Below are 25,263 nucleotides of genomic sequence, written 5' to 3' on the forward strand. Positions count from 1 at the left end.
CTCCCGCCCTGAATTTTTACCATGCACTCATTCACCACCCCAACTTCTTTTCCACTCATCACTATTAACCTCAGCAGAGTCCTACTGTTTGTAGGTTTTCACTACTGTTATGGGCCAGGGTTTAGAGAACCCCAAAGTGTATCATGAGTTCACCTGACACACAACTTTTACTAGATTGTGGTATAGGGAGCACACGGCCCACTCTACAGGTGTGGTAGAGCAGAAATGGAAAAGTAGTTTTTAAAAGCAAAACAATGTTTATTCTGTGAACTCAAGTTTTTTTTTAAATTTGTTTTTATTCAAAATTTTTACAACATTTTACAAACCACTCCAAAAAGAAAACAACGAAAAATATAATAATAACAATAAAGAAAAGCGAATTAACAACTTAACAAAGCAAGGTGGGGTATCTGCCCTTTACAAGTAAAATCTATCCACCACCCATCCCGCTCCCCCCAACCCCCCCCCCCCCCCCCCCCCCCCCCCTTTCTGGTTTGCTGCTGCTGCTGACCTCCAATTAACGTTCCGCGAGAAAGTCAAGGAACGGTTGCCACCGCCTGGAGAACCCCTGCAAGGACCCTCTTAAGGCAAACTTTATCCTTTCCAAACTTAGAAACCCAGCCATGTCACTGACCCAACTCTCCATACATGGGGGTTTTGCATCCCTCCACATTAACAAGAGCTATCTCCGGGCTACCAAGGAGGAAAAGGCCAAGACTCCAGCCTCTTTCAACTCCTGCACTCACGGATCTTCTGACACCCCAAATATTGCTATCCCCAGACTCGGCTTTACCCGAGTGTCCAAGACCTTGGACGTAGCCTTTGCAAAGCCTCGCCAGAATTCTGTAAGTGCCAGGCATGCCCAAAACATATGACATGGTTTGCTGGGCTCCCTGAACACTTCACACACCTGTCCTCCACCCCAAAGAACTTGCTCATTCTCGCCACTGTCATATGCACCCGATGCATCGCCTTAAACTGAACCAGGCTAAGCCTGGCACAAGATGAGGAGCAATTGACCCTGCCCAGGGTGTCTGCCCACAGGCCCTCATCCAGCTCCTCACCCAGCTCCCCCTCCCACTTGCCCTTCAGCTCTTCCACCGAGGACTCCTCTGCCTCCTGCAGATCCTGGTATACGTCTGATACCTTTCCGTATCCTACCCACATGCCCGAGACCACCCTGTCCTGTATGCTCCAGGCCGGTAGCAGCGGAAATTCCCCCACCTGCTTCCTCACGAAAGCCCAGACCTGCAGGTACCTAAAGGCATTCCCTGGGGGGCAACCCAAATTTCTCTTCCAGCGCCCTCGGGTTAGCAAACGTCCCGTCAATAAACAAGTCCCCCATCCTTTTAATACCTGCTCTGTGCCAGCTTAGGAACCCACTATCTATTCTACCGGGAACAAACCTGTGATTGTTCCGTATCGGTATCCAGACTGAGGCCCCTACCTCCCCCCTGTGCCGTCTCCACTGACCCCAGATCCTCAATGTCGCCATCACCACCGGGCTTGTAGTGTACCGTGTTGGCAGGAGTGGCAGCGGTGCCGTTATCAATGCCCCCAAGCTAGTATCCCTGCAAGACGCCTCCTTCAACCGTTTCCACGCTGCCCCCCCCCCCCCCCCTCCCTCTACTACCCATTTCTGAATCATGGATATATTCGCTGCCCAGTAATAGCTGCAGAAGCTCAGCAGCACCAGCCCAACTCCCCCCCCCCCCCCCCCCCCCCCCCCCCCCCCGACTGCGCTCTAAGAACAGTCTCTTAACACGCGGGACCCTGCCTGCCAAGGAAAGCAGCAGCATGTCCCACCTCTTAAAGTCCTCCTCCATCTGATCCACCAGCCGCGCTAGATTGAGCTTGTGCAGGGCATCCCCACTCTTAGCCACCCGTATGCCCAAATATTGAAAGCTCCTCTCCACCACCTTAAGCGGTAGCTCTCCCAATCTCTTTTTCTGGCCCCTTGCATGTATCACGAAAAGCTCGCTTTTCCCAACATTCAACTTATACCCCGAAAAGTCCCCGAAATCTTTAAAGATCTGCATGACCTCCCTCATCCCCTCCACCGGATCCGAAATGTACAGGAGCAGGTCATCGACATAAAGTGAAACATGAAGCTCCTCCCCCCCTCCCCCGAACCAGCCCCCTCCAGTTTCTAGACTCCCTCAACGCCATGGCCAGTGGCTCAATTGCCAGGGCATACAGCAGGGGGACACTGGGCACCCCTGCCTCATTCCTCGATGTAGTCTAAAGTACTCCGACCGCAGCCGGTTCGTCGACACACTCGCTACAGGGGCCTGATACGGCAATTTAACCCACCTTATGAATTACTCGCCAAATCCAAATGTGCCAAACACTTCCCACAGGTACTCTCACTCCACCCGATTTAAGGCTTTTTCCGCGTTCATTGCCGCCACCACATCTGCACCCCCTCCTTCCGAGGGCATCATGATCACATTCAGGAGCCTCTGCACATTCGTGTTCAGCTGCCTTCACAAAACCCGTCTGATCCTCATTAATCACCCCCGGGACACAGTCCTCAATTCTGGTGGCCAAGATCATCTACATTAAGGAGCGATATCGGCCTGGACGAGCCACATTGCAATGGGTCCTTACCTCGCTTAAGGATGAGCGAGATCAGAGCCTGCGACATCGTCAGGTGAAGGGTTCCCTTTTCCTTAGTCTCGTTGAAGTTTTCAACAATAACGGGCCCAACAGCTCTGAGAATTTCCTGTTAAATTCTACGGGATATCCGCCCAGTTCCGGGGCCTTGCCCGACTGCATACCCTCCAAACCCTTAACCAATTCCTCCATCTCAATCGGGGCCCCCAATCACTCTACCCCGCCCCTCCTCCACCTTACCGAACCCCAGTCGGTCCAAGAATCGCTTCATCACCGCCCCCCCCCCCCCCCCCCCCGGGGTTCTGACTCATAGTTTACCATAAAAGTCCTTGAAGACCTCATTGATCCTTGCCGAGCTCAGCGCCGTGTTACCCCCCCGTCCCTAATTCCCCCAATATCCCTGGCCGCCTCCCTCTTCCACAGTTGGTGCGCCAGCATCCTGCTTGCCTTCTCCCCATACACGTACACCGCTCCTTGTATCTTCCTCCACTGAGCCTCTGCTTTCCCTGTGGTAAGCAAGTCAAACTCCGCCTGCAGACTCCGGCGCTCTTTTAACAACCCCTCCTCGGGGGATTCCGCATACCTCTTGTCCACCCTAAGTATCTCCCCTACCAACCTCTCCCTCTCCACCACATCCCTCTTCTCCCTGTGTGCCCTGACTGAAATTAGCTCCCCCCTGATAACTGCCTTCAGCGCCTCCCAGACCACACTCACTGAAACCTCCCCAGTATCGTTGGTCGCCACATAGCTTTGGATAAACCCCAAACCCGCCCACGGACCTCCTCATCCCCCAATAGTCCTGCGTCCAGTCTCCACAGATGCTGACCCTGACCGCTCCCGCTTCTACCTCCAATGCCCCTGTTGGCTCCCTCTACGGGTCTCCAACCTCCCCCCCACTCAACTAAGTGAGGTGAAGAGAGACCCCCCTACATCCCGTGTGTACAGGGAAAAAACACAACTCTCTCAAACAAACAAACTTTGAGTGCTACCCCCAACATTGAGCGAATAAACTGTTCTCACTGTCTAACCTGACCCCATCATCTGTGACGCAGCTCTTCCCCAACTGTGACCCAGACCAGAAGCCCAAGGGCCCAGGGCACAGTGGGCAACAAAAACAAAAGAGAACACGGGGAGAAAACCCAACATAACACCCCCCACCCCCCCAGCCCCACCACCCCCAGTATGCCCCAACAACATACTGCAGTCCATTAGTTCGAGTCCAGCTTCTCGTTTTTTTATAAAAGTCTACGCCGCATCCGGCATATCGAAATAGTGGTGCCAGTCCTGATATGTGACCCACAGCCTCGCCGGTTGTAACAGCCCAAACTTCACCCCTTTGTTGTGGAGGACCACCTTGGCCCGGTTGAATCCCGCACGCCTCTCGGCCAGCTCTGCACCCCAGTCCTGGTAAATATGGATCTCACAGTTCTCCCACCTGCTACTTCGCTCCTTGTTTGCCTATCGCAGGACACACTCCTTATCGGTGAAGCGGTGGAACCTTACCACCATAGCTCTCGGCGGCCCGTTCGCCCTAGGCCTACTTGCCAGGACTCTGTGCACCCCATCCAGCACCAGGCGACGCGGGAAGGACTCCGCACCCATCAGCATTCCCAGCATCGTGGTCACATACGAACCAGCATCCGACCCCTCCACGCCTTCAGGGAGACCCAGAATCCGCAGGTTCTGCCTCCTTGACCTGTTTTCAAGGTCTTCCAGCCTCTCCTGCCATCTTTTGTGCAGAGCCTCGTGCGCCTCCACTCTAACCGCCAGGCCCAAAATCTCAACCTCGTCATCAGAGGCCTTCTGATGCACCTCCTTGATCGCCGTCCCCTGCATCTTCTGGGTCTCCACCAATCTTTCAATAGAAGCCTTCATAGGGGCCAACATCTCCGCCTTTAACTTGGCAAAGCAGCTTCTGAGAAACTCCTGCTGCTCCCATGATCACTGGGCCCACGCTGCCTGATCCCCGCCGGCCGCCATCTTGTTTTTTCACGCCCGTTCTCCTTTCTTCTCCAAAGCCACTTTTTCATCGCCCCACTCCTGGTCCACTCTATACAGTGCTGGGGGACCCTCACTGTTTCCTTCCCACACCGGGAATCATAGTCCAAGTGCCGCTGGAGCTCCGTAAAAGGGCCCAAAAGTCCGTTATCAGCGGGAGCTGCTGACCGTGCGACCTACCCCGGCATAGCCGCAACCGGAAGTCCTATGAACTCAAGTTAACCTTTTTAAAACACACAGTGAACATCTGAGCAACCATCAATTCAAATACAACCCTCAAAGAATACAACACTAAGTAATGATTAAATTGTCCTTTTAACATCCATAAGACTTAAAAAACCTTCAAAACAGAAAGACATCAGGCTTAAGTTTACTACTGAGAACAGTTACCACGTTGAAATCAGCAAATGAACATGCATAAGCTTGCAGAGATTCACACACAACCTGATGTGATTGCAGCTTCTCCAAAATTAAAATGAAACCAAACCCATCCTGCAGCAAAGGCCGAAAGAGAAAGTAAAAAGCTGACAGACAGCCCAGCTCCACCCACTCTCTGACATCACTGCAGTAATAAACACCCATTTCTTAAAGGTACTCTCACTACAGATATTTGTGTACACACCCATTTCTTAAAGGTACTCTCACATGACACTACTTCAGCATGATATCCTAAAATACCCATCCACACTGTCACATATCCAACTTTGCACTTCCATTCACATCAGCACAGGACTGACACACAAATACTACACTATGGGTGAGTTTTTCTGGCCCTGCCCACCGCTGGGATCATCTGGTCCATCGAAAGTCAATGGACTTTTGGCTGGGCAGCCAAATTTCCCGTTGTGTATCCCACCACAAGGAGGCTGGAAAATTCCAGCCGATGACTCTTCATATTGGACTTGAAACATTGACTCTATCTCCACAGATGCTGCCAGACCTTATATCATGTAACATAGAAGATAAAAACAGAAAATGCCAGATTAGCTCAGCAGGTCTGACAGTAAATGTGTGAGAGAAACTGAGTTAACGTTTCGGCTCCATGTGACCCTTCTACCGTTTTTCCATCACTTTGTTTTTATTTCAGATCTCCATCATCTGCAGTATTGTGCTTTTGCATACAAATATTACATTTTCTTATTACTTTTCTATATTATTCATATGTAAGATACAACATAGAAATTGTATTCAATAATTTGTACATATTGGAAAAATATCCCTAATTACATTTTACAAACACACCTTCGCAGATTTTGTGATCAGTGGCAAAGTGGTGGTGCTCACTTTGATGAGCTTGAATTAAGCTTAGATAAGTTCATACATTTATTATGGGCCAGGGTTTAGAGATCACCAAAGTATCATGGAGTTCACCTGACCCACAACCTTTTATAGATTTTGGTTATGGAGAGCACAAGGGCCCACTTTACAGGCGTGATGCAACAGAGAACTTAAAGTATTTTTAAACAAGAACAATGCTTATTCTATGAATCCAGTTAACATTTTATAAACACACAGTAAACATCTTATCAGCTACCAACACTGATAATCCCCACAGATACAATACTCTACAGATAACCCTTAATAACTTTCCAAACAACATTTATAAGTCAAAAAACCCTTTTTAACAGAGGCAGTAGGTTTGCATTCCTTACAGAAACAGGTATTACTTTGAAATCATGAAGTGATCTGGAGACATTCTTTAGATTGCAGAGAGAGAGAGAGATCGATACATATCTACTTGGTTTGAATACAGCTGTCTCCAACTGAAAGCAAAACTAAACACAGAGCCAAAAAGAGCTTTCAGCTCCAGCCACATCACTGCAACCATTTGATAAAGCACACTTTTCTAAAAGGGACATTCACATGACACAAGATGTTGATGGGGTGGCAATTTCACTTTCAAGGAGGAGGATATACCCCCATGTCATGGGCCTCAGCAAGGGTCTGGGCTTGCAGTGTCCTCCAGCATGGGTGTAAAGGACAGACATGTGGTGCAGTGAATAGGAGTCATGCCCACAGAAGCTGCCAGAGCTAAACTGTTGCAGCATGTTTCATAATAGATACATGTTAAATGTCACTGAAACAGATGAATTCAGATCAATTTTACCAGCATCAATTTAATAGATCATGCATCAAAATATTTTTAATATGAGACAAATCATGATAAAAAATAATATGCATTTATACATTTAAATCAATGGATAAATCTTGCTAAAATAGTTAAACACACAAAAAGTTATGTTCATTTTGAAAAGTCTGAAAACTGTTGTTCAAAAATGGCTGGATTCTCCGCAGCCCCGTGCCGAAATCCCCGGAGAATCGTTCCCCCGCGAATCACGCTGGGTGGCTGGGGGACCAGATACTCCCATCCCAACTGGCCGATTTCCCGATGGCGTGGTTCTAACCACATCTGGCTGGTCGGGACTCAGTCCGCGGACGCCCTGGTGGGGGGCGGGGGTGGATCTATCTCCGGAGGGGGGGGGGGGTGGAGGGCCTTATAGGCGGCCGGGGCAGTGATCGGGCGGGTCAGATGAGGCGGCGCGGGGCCAATCGGGAGGACCTTCTTTCTTGCTGATGGTCCGCAGTCCGAGTCCGCAATGCCGCTCGGCTCGGAGCATACGCGGACTCGGAACCAGAAGCGCGGGGGCCCGTATCTGCAGCCAATGCTGCGTGAAGCACTCCGGGTCCCTGCTAGCCTCCTGCAGGTAAACAAATTGCTCTATATTTTTTTTCAGGAAAGTCTGGAGTAAAACGCCAGTGTTTTTACGCTGGCGTGGGGACAATAACCCCATTTTTGGAGAATCCAGCCCATATGTTTTGGCCTTGATTTTCACAGTAACTTCACTGCAGTGTTAATGTAAGCCTACTTGTGACACTAATAAAGATTATTATCATCATTACTTTCTGTGGTAACGAATTCCACAGGCTGACCACTCTCTGGGTGAAGGAATTTCTCCTCATCTCGATGCTAAATGGTCTAACCCGTATCCTTAGACTGTGACACCCCCAACATCAGGAACATCCTTCTTGCATCTATCTCATCTAGTCCTGGGAGAATTTTATAGGTTTCTATGAGATTCCCCCCTCATTCTTCTGAACTCCAGAGAATACAATCCTAACCTAGTCAATCTCTCCTCATACATCTGTCCTGCCATCCCAGGAATCAGTCTGGTAAACCTTCGCTGCACTCTCTCTGGAGCAAGAACATCCTTCCTCAGATAAGGAGACCAAAACTGCATGCAATATTCCAAGTGTGGCCTCATAAGGCCCTGTATAATTCCAGTAAGACATGTACTCGAATCCTCTCGCTATCGGAGAGAGGAGGAGAATGCTGAGACCCAGGCTATTAGAATAGATGGCATTGAGGCGGGTAGGGAAGAAGTGTTGGCAATTCTGGACACGGTAAAAATAGATAAGTCCCCGGGGCCTGATGGGATTTATCCTAGGATTCTCTGGGAAGCCAGGGAAGAGATTGCTGAGCCTTTGGCTTTGATTTTTATGTCATCATTGGCTACAGGAATAGTGTCAGAGGACTGGAGGATAGCAAATGTGGTCCCTTTGTTCAAGAAGAGGAGTAGAGATAACCCCGGTAACTATAGGCCGGTGAGCCTCACGTCTGATGTGGGTAAAGTCTTGGAGAGGATTATAAGAGATACGATTTATAATCATCTAGATAGGAATAATATGATTAGGGATAGTCAGCATGGTTTTGTGAAGGGTAGGTCATGCCTCACAAACCTTATCGAGTTCTTTGAGAAGGTGACTAAACAGGTAGACGAGGGTAGAGCAGTTGATGTGGTGTATATGGATTTCAGTAAAGCGTTTGATAATGTTCCCCACGGTCGGCTATTGCAGAAAATATGGAGGCTGGGGATTGAGGGTGATTTAGAGATGTGGATCAGAAATTGGCTAGTTGAAAGAAGACAGAGGGTGGTGGTTGATGGCAAATGTTCAGAATGGAGTTCAGTTACGAGTGGCGTACCACAAGGATCTGTTCTGGGGCCGTTGCTGTTTGTCATTTTTATAAATGACCTAGAGGAGGGCACAGAAGGTTGGGTGAGTAAATTTGCAGACGACACTAAAGTCGGTGGAGTTGTAGACAGTGTGGAAGTATGTTGCAGGTTACAGAGGGACATAGATAAGCTGCAGAGCTGGGCTGAGAGGTGGCAAATGGAGTTTAATGTAGAGAAGTGTGAGGTGATTCACTTTGGAAAGAATAACAGGAATGCGGAATATTTGGCTAATGGTAAAATTCTTGGTAGTGTGGATGAGCAGAGGGATCTCGGTGTCCATGTACATAGATCCCTGAAAGTTGCCATCCAGGTTGATAGGGTTGTGAAGAAGGCCTATGGTGTGTTGGCCTTTATTGGTAGAGGGATTGAGTTCTGGAGCCATGAGGTCATGTTGCAGCTGTACAAAACTCTGGTATGGCCGCATTTGGAGTATTGCGTACAGTTCTGGTCGCCTCATTATAGGAAGGACGTGGAAGCTTTGAAACGGGTGCAGAGGAGATTTACCAGGATGTTGCCCGGTATGGAGGGAAAATCTTATGAGGAAAGGCTGATGGACTTGAGGTTGTTTTCGTTAGAGAGAAGAAGGTTAAGAGGTGACTTAATAGAGGCATACAAAATGATCAGAGGGTTAGATAGGGTGGACAGTGAGAGCCTTCTCCCGTGGATGGAGGTGGCTAGCACGAGGGGACATAGCCTTAAATTGAGGGGTAATAGATATAGGACAGAGGTCAGAGGTAAGTTTTTTACGCAAAGAGTGGTGAGGCCGTGGAATGCCCTACCTGCAACAGTAGTGAACTCGCCAACATTGAGGGCATTTAAAAGTTTATTGGATAAGCATATGGATGATAATGGCATAGTGTAGGTTAGATGGCCTTTAGTTTTTGACTTCCCATGTCGGTGCAACATCGTGGGCCGAAGGGCCTGTACTGCGCTGTATCGTTCTATGTTCTATGTTCTATGTTCTATAAAGGCTATGGAGGTCTTCTTTACTGCCTGCTGCACCTTATTATAATAATAATAATATTTATTATTGTTACAAGTAGGCTTACATTAACACTGCAATGAAGTTACTGTGAAAAGCCCCTAGTCGCTACACTCTGGTGGCTGTTCGGGTACACAGAGGGAGAAGTCAGAATCTCCAATTCACCTAACAAGCATGTCTTTCGGGACTCGTGGAAGGAAACCGGACCAGCCAGAGGAAACCCACGCAGACAAGGGGACAACGTGCAGACTCCACACAGACAGTGACCCAAGTTGGGAATCGAACCCGGGTCTCTGGCGCTGTGAAGCAACAATGCTAACTACTGTGCTACTGTGCTGCCCCAACTTGCATGCTTACCTTGACTGGTGTATGAGGACACCCAAGTCTCCTTGCACATTTCCCTCTCTTAATTTATGGCCATTCAGACAATAGTCTACCTTCCTGTTTTTGTTATCCAAGTGGATAACTTTGTATTTATCCAAATCATACTGCTTCTGCCATTCATCATACCCCTCTTTCAACTTGTCCAAGTCACACTGAAGGATCTCTGCATTCTCCTCAAAGCTCACTCACCTACCCAAATTTGTGACTTCTGAAACTTTGGAGATATTACATTTTGTTACATCACTCAAATCATTGCTCTATAGTGTGAATAGCTGGGTTCCCAGCACCGATCCCTTTCGTACCTCACTAATCACTGCCTGCCGTTTAGAAAAAGACCCATTAATTCCTACTCTTTGTTTCCTGTCTGCCAAACAGTTTTCTATCTACTCCAAAACCCCAAACTCTTTAATTTGACATCTAATCTCTTTTTCATAGATTATCATAGAATTGACAGTGCAGAAGGAGGCCATTCGGCCCATCAAGTCTGCACCGGCTCTTGGAAAGAGCACCCTACCCAAGGTCAACACCTCCACCCTATTCCCATAACCCAGTAACCCCACCCAACACTAAGGGCAATTTTGGACACTAAGGGCAATTTATCATGGCCAATCCACCTAACCTGCACATCTTTGGACTGTGGGAGGAAACCGGAGCACCTGGAGGAAACCCACGCACACACGGGGAGGATGTGCAGACTCCGCACAGACAGTGACCCAAGCCGGAATCGAACCTGGGAACCTGGAGCTGTGAAGCAATTGTGCTATCCACAATGCTACTGTGCTGCCCTTTTGTGGGACTTTGTCGAAAGCCATCTGAAAGTCCAAATACACCACATTCACTAGCTCCCCTCTACTAGTTATGTACTTGAAGAATTCCGGTACATTTGTCAAGCATGATTTCCCCCCCATAAATCTATGCTGACTCTGCCCAATACTGCCACTGTTTTTTAAGTGCTCTGCTATAACATCAAGAATGGTAACATAAGAAAATGTATTCACTGGTCAAGATCAAAGCTGGAAATATGTAAACCCAGGTGTAGGTATCAAGGGCAAAAACAGAGACGTGTGTGTTTTGTGATAAGGACAAGATTAGGCAGATGGGAACTTATTACAGGAAATGTAAGAAGAAGCATAAAAAATAAACAATAAAGATTTGAAGTTAAAAGAAGAACTAGAACCTGAGGTACTGAAATATGAAATAAGAAAAGCTGTAAAGAATATCAAGAGTGGGAAGACAGAAGGACAAGTTCAGATGGCAGTGGAAACACTAAAAGCGAGAGTACTCCACACCAACCTAATGCAACAAACATCACCCCAAAATGGCCTACATATCGATCATTCTCAAACTGCCCACTGCCCTACCCTGACCCACAACAACCCCTCATGCACTGTACAGAACATAACAGAGTTCAATACACTTTAACATTGTACTCTCAGCACTGAAGAGCCCCCTCCGAAAAAAGCAGCAACTTAACTTCAACAGAAAAACCCTGCCCATCTCTTGGCCAGCTCTGCACCAATGTCCTGATAAATCTAGATTTGGTTTCCTTCCCAATCGCAGTCTGTTGTGCCCTGGCCCTTCTCTGGATCTTTTCCTTGTCCTGTACATACACACAATCACTACCTGTAGCGGCTCCCCCGCTCTTGGCCTCTGCCTTAGGGACCTATGGGCCTGACTCACCACCGAGGCCTTGTCCAGCACCTTCTTTTCAACCAACGAGGCCAGCATCCTCATGGCAAAGCCTGCTGCACTCATTCCCTCCACTCCCTCGGGTAGGCACATAATCTGAATATTCTGTCGCCTGGACCCCTTTTCCTCATCCTCCTCCTTCACTCGCAACATCTTGCACAGGTGCTCCAGGATCACCATCTCCGCTTCCAGCGACACAATCCGGTCACTCTGGTCAGGCACCACCTCCTGGATCGTCACCCCCTGCACCTCCAGGCTCTTCTCTACTCATTCCAAAGTCCCACGAAGAGGTGCCACTGCCCCGTCAATCACCTTTGATCAGTCACTCTGCATTTCTTTACACTGCTGCCGAAATTCATCCTAAATGAAGCTCATCAGCTGCTCCAATGGCAGCTTTCCAGTCAAAAATGACACTTCCCTCTCCGCCAATTTTCCAACTGATACTGCGCCACGAGTCTCCTCCAATTCTTTAGCCAGGGCTCTCGCTGTCTTCTGTCAAGTTTGATAAGCCGCAGATATGCCCATCTGGGGGAGAACTGATCCCCCTCCCCTCTCTGCACAACTTTTCCGGCAACATTCCCCAAAGTTCGAGTAAAAGGGACCAAAACCAATGCCTTCAAGCAGGAGCCACCCTGTGTGGGACCACTCACTCCGCCACCGGACGTCTCTGTTTCCTGACAGTGGTAGTAGACACAAAATGGTGCCGGCCAAAGTAACACACTGTACTACAGGATATTGTAACTGATACCTTTTATTGAAAGCACGGTTTTCATAGATTTTCAAGTTAACAGAGTGGAAAGATCAAATATTGTTCAGGATGATTATATTGGGATTTATGGTAGTATTAAATTGAAGTACAAGCGCAATTTTTAATATGGAAAATATAACTGAGGTGGATTTGGAGCGAAAAATGAAAACATGCAGAGGCAGAAGATCTTGGCTGACACTGACATGTTGCTCACCAGCCAAGAGGACGAGTCAATCTCACAGTATCATTTCTTCTTGCTAAAGCTCCTCAAATGATTAAGCAGTTTGTCATGAGTAAACCTGGAATGCAGGACTGGATTTACACAACTGGTACACCAACATGGCTGACGGATTGCAAGATGTTGCACATTGTTATTTCCACACTAAAGGCAGCTATTAATCGTTTGACTGTTTTTATACCATGTATTTTACATTGTTGTTTAACTACTCATCTCTTTACTGTGATTATCTGGTCAGATATCTGGTGTGGAACTCAGACCAACGGCCTTTTGACTTGAGAAACAAAAATGTTACTACTCAGCCAAGATGGGCAGTTTGCCAGATGTCAAAACACTGATCAAATGGAACCTCAGAAAATATACAAATAGCTAAATATAACCGGTACATTCAAAGCCAAAAATGTGTCACTGAACACTATTCCCTGCACTTTAGCAATTGCACATGGCTGAAAGTAGAGTTTGAAAACAGTAATGCACTGGAGCAGAAAGCAAGGCGAGGATATTCAGGGGATGTCGAAAACTGCCGACGCCTCTTTAATTGAAGTACTAAGGAGGGTGGGATGGGACAGTATTTAGCTGCCAGCCAGTATGTCTCGACAGACAGAAAGTACAGCGAATTGAGTTGGAAAACAAGTGTTGACATTGCTTTATAACAAATGGGCACAGTAAGAAGTCTTACAACACCAGTTTAAAGTCCAACATGTTTGTTTCAAACACTAGCTTTCAGAGCACTGCTCCTTCCTACAGTAAGAAGTCTTACAACACCAGGTTAAAGTCCAACATGTTTGTTTCAAACACTAGCTTTCAGGTGAGGAAGGAGCAGTGCTCTGTAAGCTAGTGTTTGAAACAAACCTGTTGGACTTTAACCTGGTGTTGTAAGACTTCTTACTGTGCTCACCCCAGTCCAATGCCGGCATCTCCACATCATAACAGACGGGATAAGCACGGCATTATCCAAAATGGTATGTCAAAGTTGACATGTTAGATGGTCTGCGCCAAAAATCCAAACCTTGTGGGGAATAATAGTTTTTTCACTTGACTCATTTGTGTTGGGAAGTATTTGATTATCTTTGTATTTGAGATCGTTTTCATTCTTTGTTACTGATCTTTCATTGTTTAGTGCCCCAAGGCTGATCCCAGATATGTTTTTACATGGAAAGCTGGATCTCCTCCTGGCCTTTGCAAATCTGACCCTAAATTCATCATCAACAGCAAACCACGTAATGCAATTTGTTTTAAGCAATTTGGTACTGACACTTTCCTTTAATCCAAATTATAAGTACCCAGATATACGCAGAAGTGCTATCATTGTGTGTTCATTGCAACCTTGAAGTATAATGTTGATAATTACCATTTATCTGTATTGCTGCACATGAGACTCTTTTTAAACATCTCGATGCTGAGTAATGACATCAGTTCCGATAGAAAATGCGATGTGACACGCCGCGGGGTAGCAATTTGACTCCTGATGTGTGCCATTAATGTCACATGCATTTGCCATCTTGCCTTGACGTGGCGTTGTGCACAGTCTCGTGGCCCGTGGCAGCCTCCAGAAAAAAAAACTCGATTCTGGTTTGAAATAATATGCAAAAGTGCAGTAACTTCACCGGTTAGTCAGATATGTGCTTGTTTTCTGAAGGCGGGATGCAATTGTACACGCTTTCGTTTCTGCCTCGGGGCTATTGAGTGTGCCCCACATCCGCGGATTTTCAGTTTATAATACTGACCAATCTAAAAGGCGTCTCAAACCCATGTGTATATCCAGCAGCCCCTTCCGGCCACACTGGTCTCTTAATTCGTTTCATAAGTTTAACAAACTAGACAAATTACTGAACCGGTGTCCATGTTAGTGGTCTTGCCATTCAATAATGAAGCTCTCTCAACACCCCCCTCCCCACCTTTCTCCTTTTAAAACAACCTATCACTTTGACCGAGCTGTTGTTTAACTCTCTTAATATTTCCTTTTGTGATTCTAATTTGAATACTCGCCAGTGAAACTGGGAAGTTTTCAAGCGCCGTATGATTGCAAATTGTAACTTGTTTTAATGTATTGGTTCATCCTTTAATCCCCCCCCACCCACCACCACGACACGCACGCACAGGACGCTGAAGCCAGCTGAAATCCCCAGGTTGAGGCCTGCAGCAAATTAAATGTAAACACTTTCTCAGGCAATTTGTCACGTTGCACAGATTGCAACTATAAAATATGTAAATGACGAGTAATGAATCCTATTACTTTTCTATGACAGGATACCGAAACATCATTATTCGGCGAGCGATGCGAATCTCCCTTGTACTCCCTTGTACGATCTGGAATGAATCGCTCATGCAGATACGTGGGAAATCCGTGCGACCAGTTTTACAGACAATCAGAGTGCGCACACCCAGCATCTCTCTGCTTTAAGGATTTGCCCTATCTCTTTAAACTAGTTATTCCTTTTATTTACAAGGTACGGGAAATTGTAGCTTACAAGTAAGCTAGCATTTACTGGCGATTGGCAAAGGCCATCATCATGCCACGTGTACTTATAAAAATGCTGGGTATTAAGATAAAGTACATTCCTGCGGGATCTAGTGTGGTCCACGCTTGTTCTTTCAGATCTGGGGCCTGATTGGAAATAAAAGAAAGTGTTTCGTAATACAGCTCAGACCGAAGAAAATAAACATCGGTAATTTTATGTCAATGCTCTCAATATCATAGAATTTACAGGGCAGAAGGAGGCCATTCGGCCCATCGAGTCTGCACCGGCTCTTTGAAAGAGCACCCTACCCAAGCCCACACCTCCACCCTATCCCCATAACCCCACCCAACACTAAGGGCAATTTTGGACACTAAGGACAATTTAGCACGGCCAATCCACCTAACCTGCATATCTTTGGACTGTGGGAGGAAACCAGAGCACTCAGAGGAAACCCACGCACACACGGGGAGAACGTTCAGACTCTGCACAGACAGTGACCCAAGCCGGAATCGGACCTGGGACCCTGGAGCTGTGAAGCAATTGCGCTAACCACTATGCTGCCGTGCTGCCCATATGGCAGAGAACGGTTGTAAATGGCAAATGTATTTACTTTTCATTGAAATCTTGCAACATTATTCATCCTTACATGAGTTCCAAAACAATTCTATAATGCAGGAAAGTATTGTGTTAATTATTGGTATTGGGTCGCTGAACACGGTGTATATGTGATGAAATTAAAGCAACATACTGGGTACTGGATATCTGAAATGAAACCAAAGTGCTGGGAAAATTCGGCAGGTGTGGCAGCATCTCTGCAGAGAGAAACATAGTTAACGTTCTTAGTCCAATGTGACTTCTTTGGAAAATATGTCATAAATTTAATATTAGTTTGCTAGAATGCCTGGGTATGAGATAACCACGGTTATCCTGATGGACAGTGGGATCCTCTACTTTGCCACTGTGTCGGCAACATCACTCTTCGTGGCTAACAACCATTGAGTCACTGTTATTCGCTGGTATGGAACAATACCAGCACAGTATATTGGCATGACGAATCCAAGTCGCATTCAATGAAAATACAGTGACGCACATTAATAGGTGTACAGGAAGTAAATAAACATTGTCTTATTGGCTTATTTTATATAACGCAATAACACAGAAATCTCTCCTGTACCTTCTTGATCTTTTGGGGTCTACTGAGCCCTATCTTATTTACCAATGGGTAAATAAATTAACAATCATTCAGCATCATGTACGTGTTATGTTGGAATCGGTAGTCCAGGTCTCGTGTTAACTTTTTAAAGTAAATCTTAAATTTCAACTCTCAAAAGACGTGCAGTGAGCTTTGTAAAAACACTTTTTCCGAATGGTTAGATGTTGCCTGAATGAATGGCCCAAAGGCCTCCGGATTGCCAGAGTCAGGACGCCCGACTGAAGAGGCGCACGGAGCCCTGTGGAAGTGCTGATGCGCTGAACTACATGGGAATATTCCTGGAAGTTTCCACTTCTGATGGGACAACCCTTGTTCCCCGGGACCCTTCGCAAGTTCCTCCGAATTGGAGTAGGAGACTTCGGATAGTTGCTTGCTACTTACCTGGCAGTTACCCAGAAAATGTTAGACATTAAAACCTAGTTGTAACGAGTGATTTGACGCCCCTCCCCAATCACTCACACCGACTGTCCCCCTGACCCCATCGCCCAATCACTCAAATATTAACTATCCCCAACCAGACCCGACTGCGCTCTGCCCAGATCCAGCCCGACTAACCCCCGCCTCCTGCAACCCAACTGGGTGCAACTACTCCTTCAATCATCCAACTACTCTCACACCTAACTGCCCCCTCACCTAGCTGCCACCTAACCACCTGACACTCTATCCATTTACTACCTCACCTACCTGCCATCACAGCCACCTGTTACCTCACCTACCCACTTACCCACCCTACCACCATACCCATTCATCCACTTGCCCATTCATCACTCAAACCACACCTTTAACCATACCACATGACAGCTGGTGACACAAAAAAGAGGCAAGCTATGTCTTTCCTCGACCCCACTCCGCTGCGACAGGGCTCCCTGAGGAACGTTGCGCCCTGAATTTGTGGAAAAAGGTCAGGTTTGGAAGGTCCGGGAAGAAAGTCGTGGCAGCATCAGGTCAGGGAATTTTGAGCGGAGCCGCAATCTGACAATAATTGCTGTTCCTGGGACGATCCAGACTAACCTGTGGGCTCTGTGTCAGGTTTTTGATAGAGCTGTCCCACACCCTAGCCTTTCCCCCATAGCCCTGCAAATTAATCCTCTTCAACTTCGTGTCTATCCTTCTGAAATCTGATTCAACCACACTTACAGGTGGTGCGTTTTCGATCTTAACAATCGTCCGTGTGATGAAATTTAACTGCAATGCCCTTCTGATTCTTTTGCCAATTATTTTACATCTATGACATTTGGTTATGAATCCACTTGCTGGAGAAAACGTTTCTCCCTACTTGCTGTATCGGAACTCCTCAGTTTTGAACACCACTTTTAACCTTCTCTGATCTGAGGAGAACAACTGCATCCCCTCCACTGTACCGTCTGGAGGGCTTTAACATCCATCCTAAAGTGTGGTGCCCAGAATCATCCACAGTGATTTAGAAAGCTTTAGCATGACTTTCATGTCTTTGTATTCACAAAATCAAGGGTCCCATTTGTCTTAACAGGCTTAAAAAGGTATTCCGTCACCTTTAAGGATTCATTGATGTGCATTCCAGGTCTCTCTTCTCCAGCACTCTCCTCGAAGTAGTACAATTTACAGATTGCATTGCTGCTCTACGTTGTTTCTCCAAAGAAATCACACTTACATTAAATTGCATCCACCATGTATCTGCCGACTTCATTAGTTTGTCTATACTTCTCATGTTTAATACTATCTCATTATTTACTATGTGGGCACCTTTTGAATCATCTCAAACTTGAAAACCATACTCCCTATACCCTAATCCATATTATTTATATGCAATAAGAAACGTAATGGGCCCAATACTGACTCAATAGTCAGAAAAACACCAGTTCACCACTAGTCTCTGCCTCCTACCCCTTAGCCAATTAGGTACCCAAGCTATCACCACCCCTTTAATGCTATGTGCTTCTATCGTACAAATACATGTATCTGCAATGTGGTACAGTACTTATATCAAACGCCTTTTCAAAGATCGTAGATGCACACATTTCATCAACATTTCCTGTTGTCTCGAAGAACTCAATTAGGTTAGTCATAAATTACCTTTAACAAATCAGAGCTGGATGTCCTTTATTAACACGCTTCTACACGTGAGAATTAATGTTGTCCTTGACAATGATGTCCAGTAGTTTTCCCACCGCTGATGTAGATTCATTGACCTGTCGTTACCAGGTTTATCTCCCGTACCCCTGTTTTGAAAAAAAGGTGTAAGATTTGCAATCCTCCAGTCGTCTGGCGCACTTTGCATGCATGGAGAAATGTCAGTGTTATCAGAGACTCTTCTATCTCTGCCTTTGCTTCCTTTGCAACTCAGAACGCACCCCATTGAGGAACCGTTCCATTCTGTCACTTGACCTCTGTTTCCTTTGTAATCTGGGGGCTGCCTTCTTCCTCCGATGGGAATATACTTGGTTTGCACCCAATGTACTCGCTCATTTACTATTTATCTGATCACACTTCGTTCTAGTTCGCCTTTGACCGCAAGTTGAATCCCCTCTTTTCAACACTTAAATTGGCTCTCTTCCAGTTGGGTATTTTTATTTTTTTATTTTTCTCGTTCTGTAACTACTTTAAATCTGATGCGATTATGATCATTCTTACCAAGATGTTCTCCCACGGTAACATAAACCCCGCTTCCTTCGCCAAAATTGGAGGCAGCACAGCTTCCTCTCTACTTGGGCAAGCCACACACTGTTTAAGGAAGATCCTTTTTAGTAATTCTTCAACCTCTTTTCCTTATTATGTTTCCCCTGTCAGTATTAAAATTATTATAAAAGTTTCAGGCTCAAAAAAGTTATCATTATGTTTAGAATAATTTGCATCGGGGGAAAAAAACTCATAAAATCTGCACTGCTCCAAGCAAGGAATGAGACAAGTGAGACATAACTCATTTAGTAAATCCGATTAACAGCGAATTTAAAATTTCCCTCGGAGCTACACAGCCGCAGAAGTGACTCCATGCGAGAAATAGATTGGGAAAATATTTTGCAAACTCTTCGATATGACGCCACTTTCACAGTCCATGTCCACTTCGACAAACGGCATCTCGCAAAATAAAAAAAAAGCTGTTTCTAAAGGGATGCGCAACGCATCTGCAATACCACCAGGTTCTTATAAACCTACCCCCGTCCGATCCAGACTTAGGGACGCGCCTCAGTTGCCATTGTACCTTTGGCTCTGCATATATAACACTGTACATGTGGTGCCCCCTCCCGTTTATAGTTATGCACACACTACTGTTGAAGTCATCAGACCATGAAACTAAACTGCTTGCTTTCTCAAACTTACTGTAAAACACATAATCCCTCCGCTCATTCCATGTACGGAGATGTTTTACAGTAAAAGTTGTGGAGAGGAGGATACCAAACGATGGTTTGTGTGTGTTTTATTTGGGGGTGGGTAGCAGGGCTGTGATGTGAAAGGCTGGGATGGTTCCCGCGTGGGGTGGGGGGGGGGGGGGGGGGGGGGTAAAATGGGAGTGTGGGAATATTTCCCAGGCAGGATGGAGAGCAGGTTGTGATCTTTTCCCTCAGGATTGCACCGCGACGTCTGTTCGGGACAATTTGGGGCGACCTTAAAGACGTCTGGTAAACACGTGATCGCCAGGACGGTGGGAAAGATGTTTGTTCCCGGGGAGAACCGCCCCCACCCCCCCTCTTCTTGCCCAGGATTGTTTGGATTGAAGAGAGATGAGCGGCGGGGTGAAGGGAAGGCGCGTTCTCGATGACTAATTTCCTGTGGCGATCGCAGCTATAAAGCTCGGGGATGTGCCGAGCTGACGGAGCAGAGCAGCGCTCTGGGCTTCGGCGCCTTTTTTTCGGACTGCATGTACAGGATTGACTGATTCGGAATGTCCGGCAGGAAGATTTCATCCGAATCGTTCAGCTCCACCGGCTCGGATTACCCGGAGAGCCCCGAGGACGGCGGGTGTCCCTTTTCCCGGGTGCTGAACGGCAAGAGGTCCGGCTCGGGAGCCGGCAGCAGGAGCGTCGCTCGCAGGCGCGTCAACCTGGACTGCCTGGGAGAGAGCATCCGGAAACTTGTCTTTCCAACGGTAAAGAGACGGGAAGCCCACTCGTGCTCCTCTCCCCCCCCCACCCCCCTCCTTACCCCCGCCATCCCCTCTCTCCGCCGCATTTCCATCTGCCTCCCTCACACTCAAGACACTTCTGAGCCTGGTGTGGACAATCATAGCACCGGGTTCCCCCTGAGCCCGACTCTCTGGTGCTTCGCGGTCGCCCGCTCCTGTTCATTTTTAAATAATCGTGTGAATAGGCTGGCGAAAAGTTGAAGGGGAATGTTATTAGTGATGTTCGGAACTGGCCCATTGCTTACTTTGATTGCAGAGTCAGGTGCGCTCCCTCTGGCATTAGTTAATCAAAATGCGCGTTGGTAGCTTTGTTGCCCACCCCCCTCCCCTCCCCCCCTTCCCTCCTCCTTACAAATCATGAAGGAGGCGTCCAAACTTCTCTGCCTAATTGATGAATTCACGGTTAATGGCACTCACGACCCCGAAAATACAGTCCGGTACAACCTTGTGTTGATCACACGGAAGCTAATTCTGCGATGTTCTTTCGGGGTCGGTTGCAACCCATTCACCTTTAGACTGTAAGTGCGTCGATGTGACTATCTGCTTGAGAGGACATTCCAACTTTAAGCAGCACATCGCATCCCAGCAAATGTTGGCTTGTTATTACCTGGCACGCTCCGGCGGTCACTTTGAAAGGCGGAGGTACCGCTCACCGCGCGCGATTGCGCTCATTCCAGCCGATTGATTTTAAAAACAAATAATCCGGCAATTGCCTTCGTGTTAGAAGAGTATTCCGATCCCGCATTTACCTCAGTGGCACACTGCTCTTACTGTCTGCAGGAAATCACCAAAAGGAGGAAAATATGTCCTTAAACATTAATCATAAAAATACCCTGAAATATGAATAATATTCCTTACCTGATCGATCACCTTTAAACCTCTTCAATTGCTTCCCAGCTGGCGCACGGATTTTGTTCACGTAATGTATGTTTCATTATTAGTGCACTTTGCTGTTAAAAGGAAAATGAAAAGGATCATTTTAGAAATGCAGTAGATACAACTCTGGGGCGTATTATTAATACTAATGAAAACACAATATACCTTACATCACTGCATTCTATCTTCAACAGGTCATTTTATATGATTTGAGACCGCTTTTTGAAGTACTTTGAAATTCAATGTTGTATTTTGAGTTCACGCCTCATGTTGCCTTGGTCACAAATGTAAATAATTCTAATGCCAGTATGCATCCTTTATAGTTTAAATAAATTGTAGGTATTGGAAATGGAAGCCTGATATAGCGAGAGGACATTACTGTGGATATTGGGAATAAAAGCAGAAGATGCTGAAAATACTGAGCAAGACAGACAATATCTGTGGAGAGATAAAACAGTTAAGGGCTAGATTTTATGGGGCGCTGTATAACCCACCCTGCTCCCTAACCGAGCAGTAAGTCGTCACCCCCCCCCCCCCCCCCCCCCCCCCCCCCTACACACACACACCTGAAGCCCCGCAACAATTATTATTAAACTGGGAGTTGCCATAATTGCTACAGAGTGGGAGTTCTGCTTTGGGTTCTGCTCTCTGCTTTGGGTCTGTGCTCAGTGCTGTCTCGTTTCCCCATTTGATTCTAAGCTTGCGTCTATTGCTCCCGCCATGTTCCAACATCTTGGTGAGTCTGAATTGATTCTTTTATTTTGTCTTTCTTCCCAGGATCTATTTTCTTGCCAGCCCTGAATCTTCCTTTAAGGTTCACTGGGTCTTTTATCCACTGTCATCATGTTTTGTGGCCAGGTTCCAGACAGGGGTTTCGGTGATTGTCTATTCTCCCAAAGTATACTGCCGGAGTCTGTAGCTTCTCAAAACCATTGTACTTTATTTTCAGCAAGTGTTGACACATTTGGACCTCTTCACGAGGTTGGAGCTCATCCTCCTTACAGATCTCTTTTACTTCTCAGTCATGTGATTTGACATCATTATTACATTAGTATTGCCTATCCTTCTGATGTTAACCCTTTCCTCTACAAAATGGGTTTCACTGCCTCACTGTCCAGCTTGTGTGTAAGCAGAGGCAGAGAAACATGCAGATCAATGACTGGTATCTTGGCAGCAATTATACCCTCATTCTTGGCAGTCAGATGTGCTAGTTGCATTTGAATCACCATGACAAACCAAAGGGTAGTAACTGGGTGACAAATGAAATCTGCTGACCAAATTACTGATGACCCAAGTGCATGTATGAAGATTATTAATATGCTGAAACAATGTTCTGCTGCCTGGATCACTCTGGAGGAGTCCAGCAGTACGTGTCAACATTTTTGATGGTCTGTTGCATGCTGTAGGCCCTTGCCATCATTGAGGGCAGCCCTCACCACTGGTTATACAGCAAGCCGCTCAAGGACAAGATCATGAGGAGGAAGAGAGGAGACAACCTCAACAACCCCTTTCCATCTATACTGTCCACAACAAACCCATTTGAGCACAATATCAATAATGGTAACCGTAATATTCATCCACCAACATTCCCACACCATAGCTTCTCTCACCTACTGACCACCACAGCATCCACTAGGCCACAATGCAAGAATATCTGCCATCACATATTTCACCCAGAGATGAGCTTCCAGCCTAAACATTCCATCATTAAGACTGCTTATTTCCATCTCAGTAACATCACCTTATAGCCTCTATCTCAGCTCATCTGCTGATGAAAACCTTATTCATGTCTTTGTTGCCTCCAGACTCAACTATTCAAAAACACACATTGCTGAACTCCTACATTCTACTCTCTGTTTAACTTTCACCCAAAAGTCTGCTGCCCATTTCTTAACTTGCAGCAAATCCTGTTTCACTATCACCACGCTGCTTGCTGATCTCCATTGGCTCTCGGTCTAGTGACGTCTTGACTTAAAAAATTCTTATCCTGGTTTTCAAATCCCTCCATGGTCTTTGCCCTCCCTGTCTCTGTAACCTCTCCAGCCCCAGAAAAGTCTGAAATATCTGCTCTCCTCCAATTCTGGTCTCCTGTGTAATCCTGATTTTAATTACTCCACCATTGGTGGACGTCCCTTAAGTTGCCTTGGCCCCAAGCTCAGCAATACCCTTTCCTACACTTCCCCATCTCTCTACCTCTCTTTCGTCATTTGAGATACACCTGAAACCTAGCTCTTTGGCCCACCTTCTGGCCATTTGAACTAATTCTCCTTGTATGACTCAGTGGCATACTTTTTATAATGCTGCTGTGAAGCACATTGAGAAGTTTCATTACTTTAACTATGCTGTATAAATATAAGGTGTTGTTTTTTCCTGTGTGCCAACATCTGCCCTCATGCTCCTATGTAGTCCTATTCCAATGACTTCAGCATGGTTGCTGGAAGGCTGCTGGCTTTCAATGGGGGAAACTCCATTGGCTGCAGAGGACAATTTCAAACATTTTTCCTTCTGAAACTCTCATCTTGGGACTGGAATAAGTAGCAGTAGTCTGGGCTAGCTGCCTGACAGGCAACAGCAAGGGTATAGGTATATAAGAACATATGTAGTTGGGAACAGGAGGAGGTCATTTGACCCCTTGAGCCCGTTCCGCCATTCAATTATGATCTGACTGTGCCCTTAACTCCACTTTCATGGCTGCATCCCCAAAACACTTGACTCCCTTGTTGATCAAAAATCTATGGTACTCAGCTTTGAGTATATTCACTGACCCAGACTCAACAGATCTCTGGGATAGAGAATTCCAAAGACTAATAACCCACTAAGGGAAGAAATTCCTCCCCATCTCCAAATTAGATTTGCATTATTTTGAAACTGCGAGAATCTAGAGTCCCAGACTCTAAGATGTTCCGTAAGATCACCTTTCATTCTTCTAAACATCCGATCAGTATAGGCACAACCTGCTCAACCTTTCAGTAACCTGTGGACCTGTACACCCAGATTCCTCTGCCTGTCAATACTCTTAAGGGTTCTGCCATTTACTATATATTTCTCACCTGTATTAGACCTTCCAAAATGCATGACCTCATATTTGTCTGGATTAAACTCTATCTGCCATCTCTCCACCCAAGTCGCCAACCGATCTATACCCTGCTGTATTCTCTGACAGTCCTCATTGCTATGCGCAATTCCACCAATCTTTGTGTCATCTGCAAACTTACTAATCAGACCAGTTACATTTTCCTCCAAATCATTTATATATACTACAAACAGCAAAGGTCCCAGCACTGATCCCTGTGAAATACCACTCATCATAGCCCTCCATTCAGAAAAGCACCCTTCCACTGCTTACCCTCTGTTCTCCGTCTGTGCGACAGGATGGCTCCGATACCATAGGGGAAGGCACTGCACAGGATCATAGTTGGTTAGTAACCCGGTCGACGACAACTGCTTCTTTATCCACTGAAAAGCGGTTTCTTGCGGCCGGTTTCTTGTGGCTGACCCTAAACCCAGACGTGATTCTTCTTCAACAGAAGGTGTAATGGGGATAGCATGGTCACCAGATTAGGGAGAAACTTCCATAGTAATTTACAAGGCAGAGAAAAGAACGAAGAACTGAAGCATCTATCGGGGTGGGGACCTGTTGGATTGCGTGCACCTTCTCCGCGATGGGGTGCAAACCTTCGCAGTCCACTCGAAAACCAAGGTAGATCACTTCATAGAACATAGAACAGTACAGCACAGAACAGGCCCTTCGGCCCTCAATGTTGTGCCGAGCCATGATCACCCTACTCAAACCCACGTATCTACACTATACCCGTAACCCAACAACCCCCCCCTTAACCTTACTTTTATTAGGACACTACGGGCAATTTAGCATGGCCAATCCACCTAACCCGCACATCTTTGGACTGTGGGAGGAAACCGGAGCACCCGGAGGAAACCCACGCA

General features: G+C 46.4%; 1 protein-coding gene across 2 annotated transcripts in view; it reads left to right on the top strand.

The window, feature by feature from the left end:
• Window positions 1–19,840: 19,840 nt before the first annotated feature.
• The window catches only part of gucy1a2 (guanylate cyclase 1, soluble, alpha 2), a 292,594-nt gene continuing 287,171 nt past the window's right edge, over window positions 19,841–25,263 (top strand). For both annotated transcript variants that reach the window (XM_038818008.1, XM_038818009.1), the window contains exon 1: window positions 19,841–20,406. In XM_038818008.1, coding sequence (XP_038673936.1) covers window positions 20,203–20,406 — 204 coding nt within the window. In that variant the 5' untranslated portion in view covers window positions 19,841–20,202. The remainder of the gene's footprint in view (window positions 20,407–25,263) is intronic.

Source organism: Scyliorhinus canicula, chromosome 14 (assembly GCF_902713615.1).
Source record: "Scyliorhinus canicula chromosome 14, sScyCan1.1, whole genome shotgun sequence".
Classification (NCBI taxonomy): Eukaryota; Metazoa; Chordata; class Chondrichthyes; order Carcharhiniformes; family Scyliorhinidae; genus Scyliorhinus; species Scyliorhinus canicula.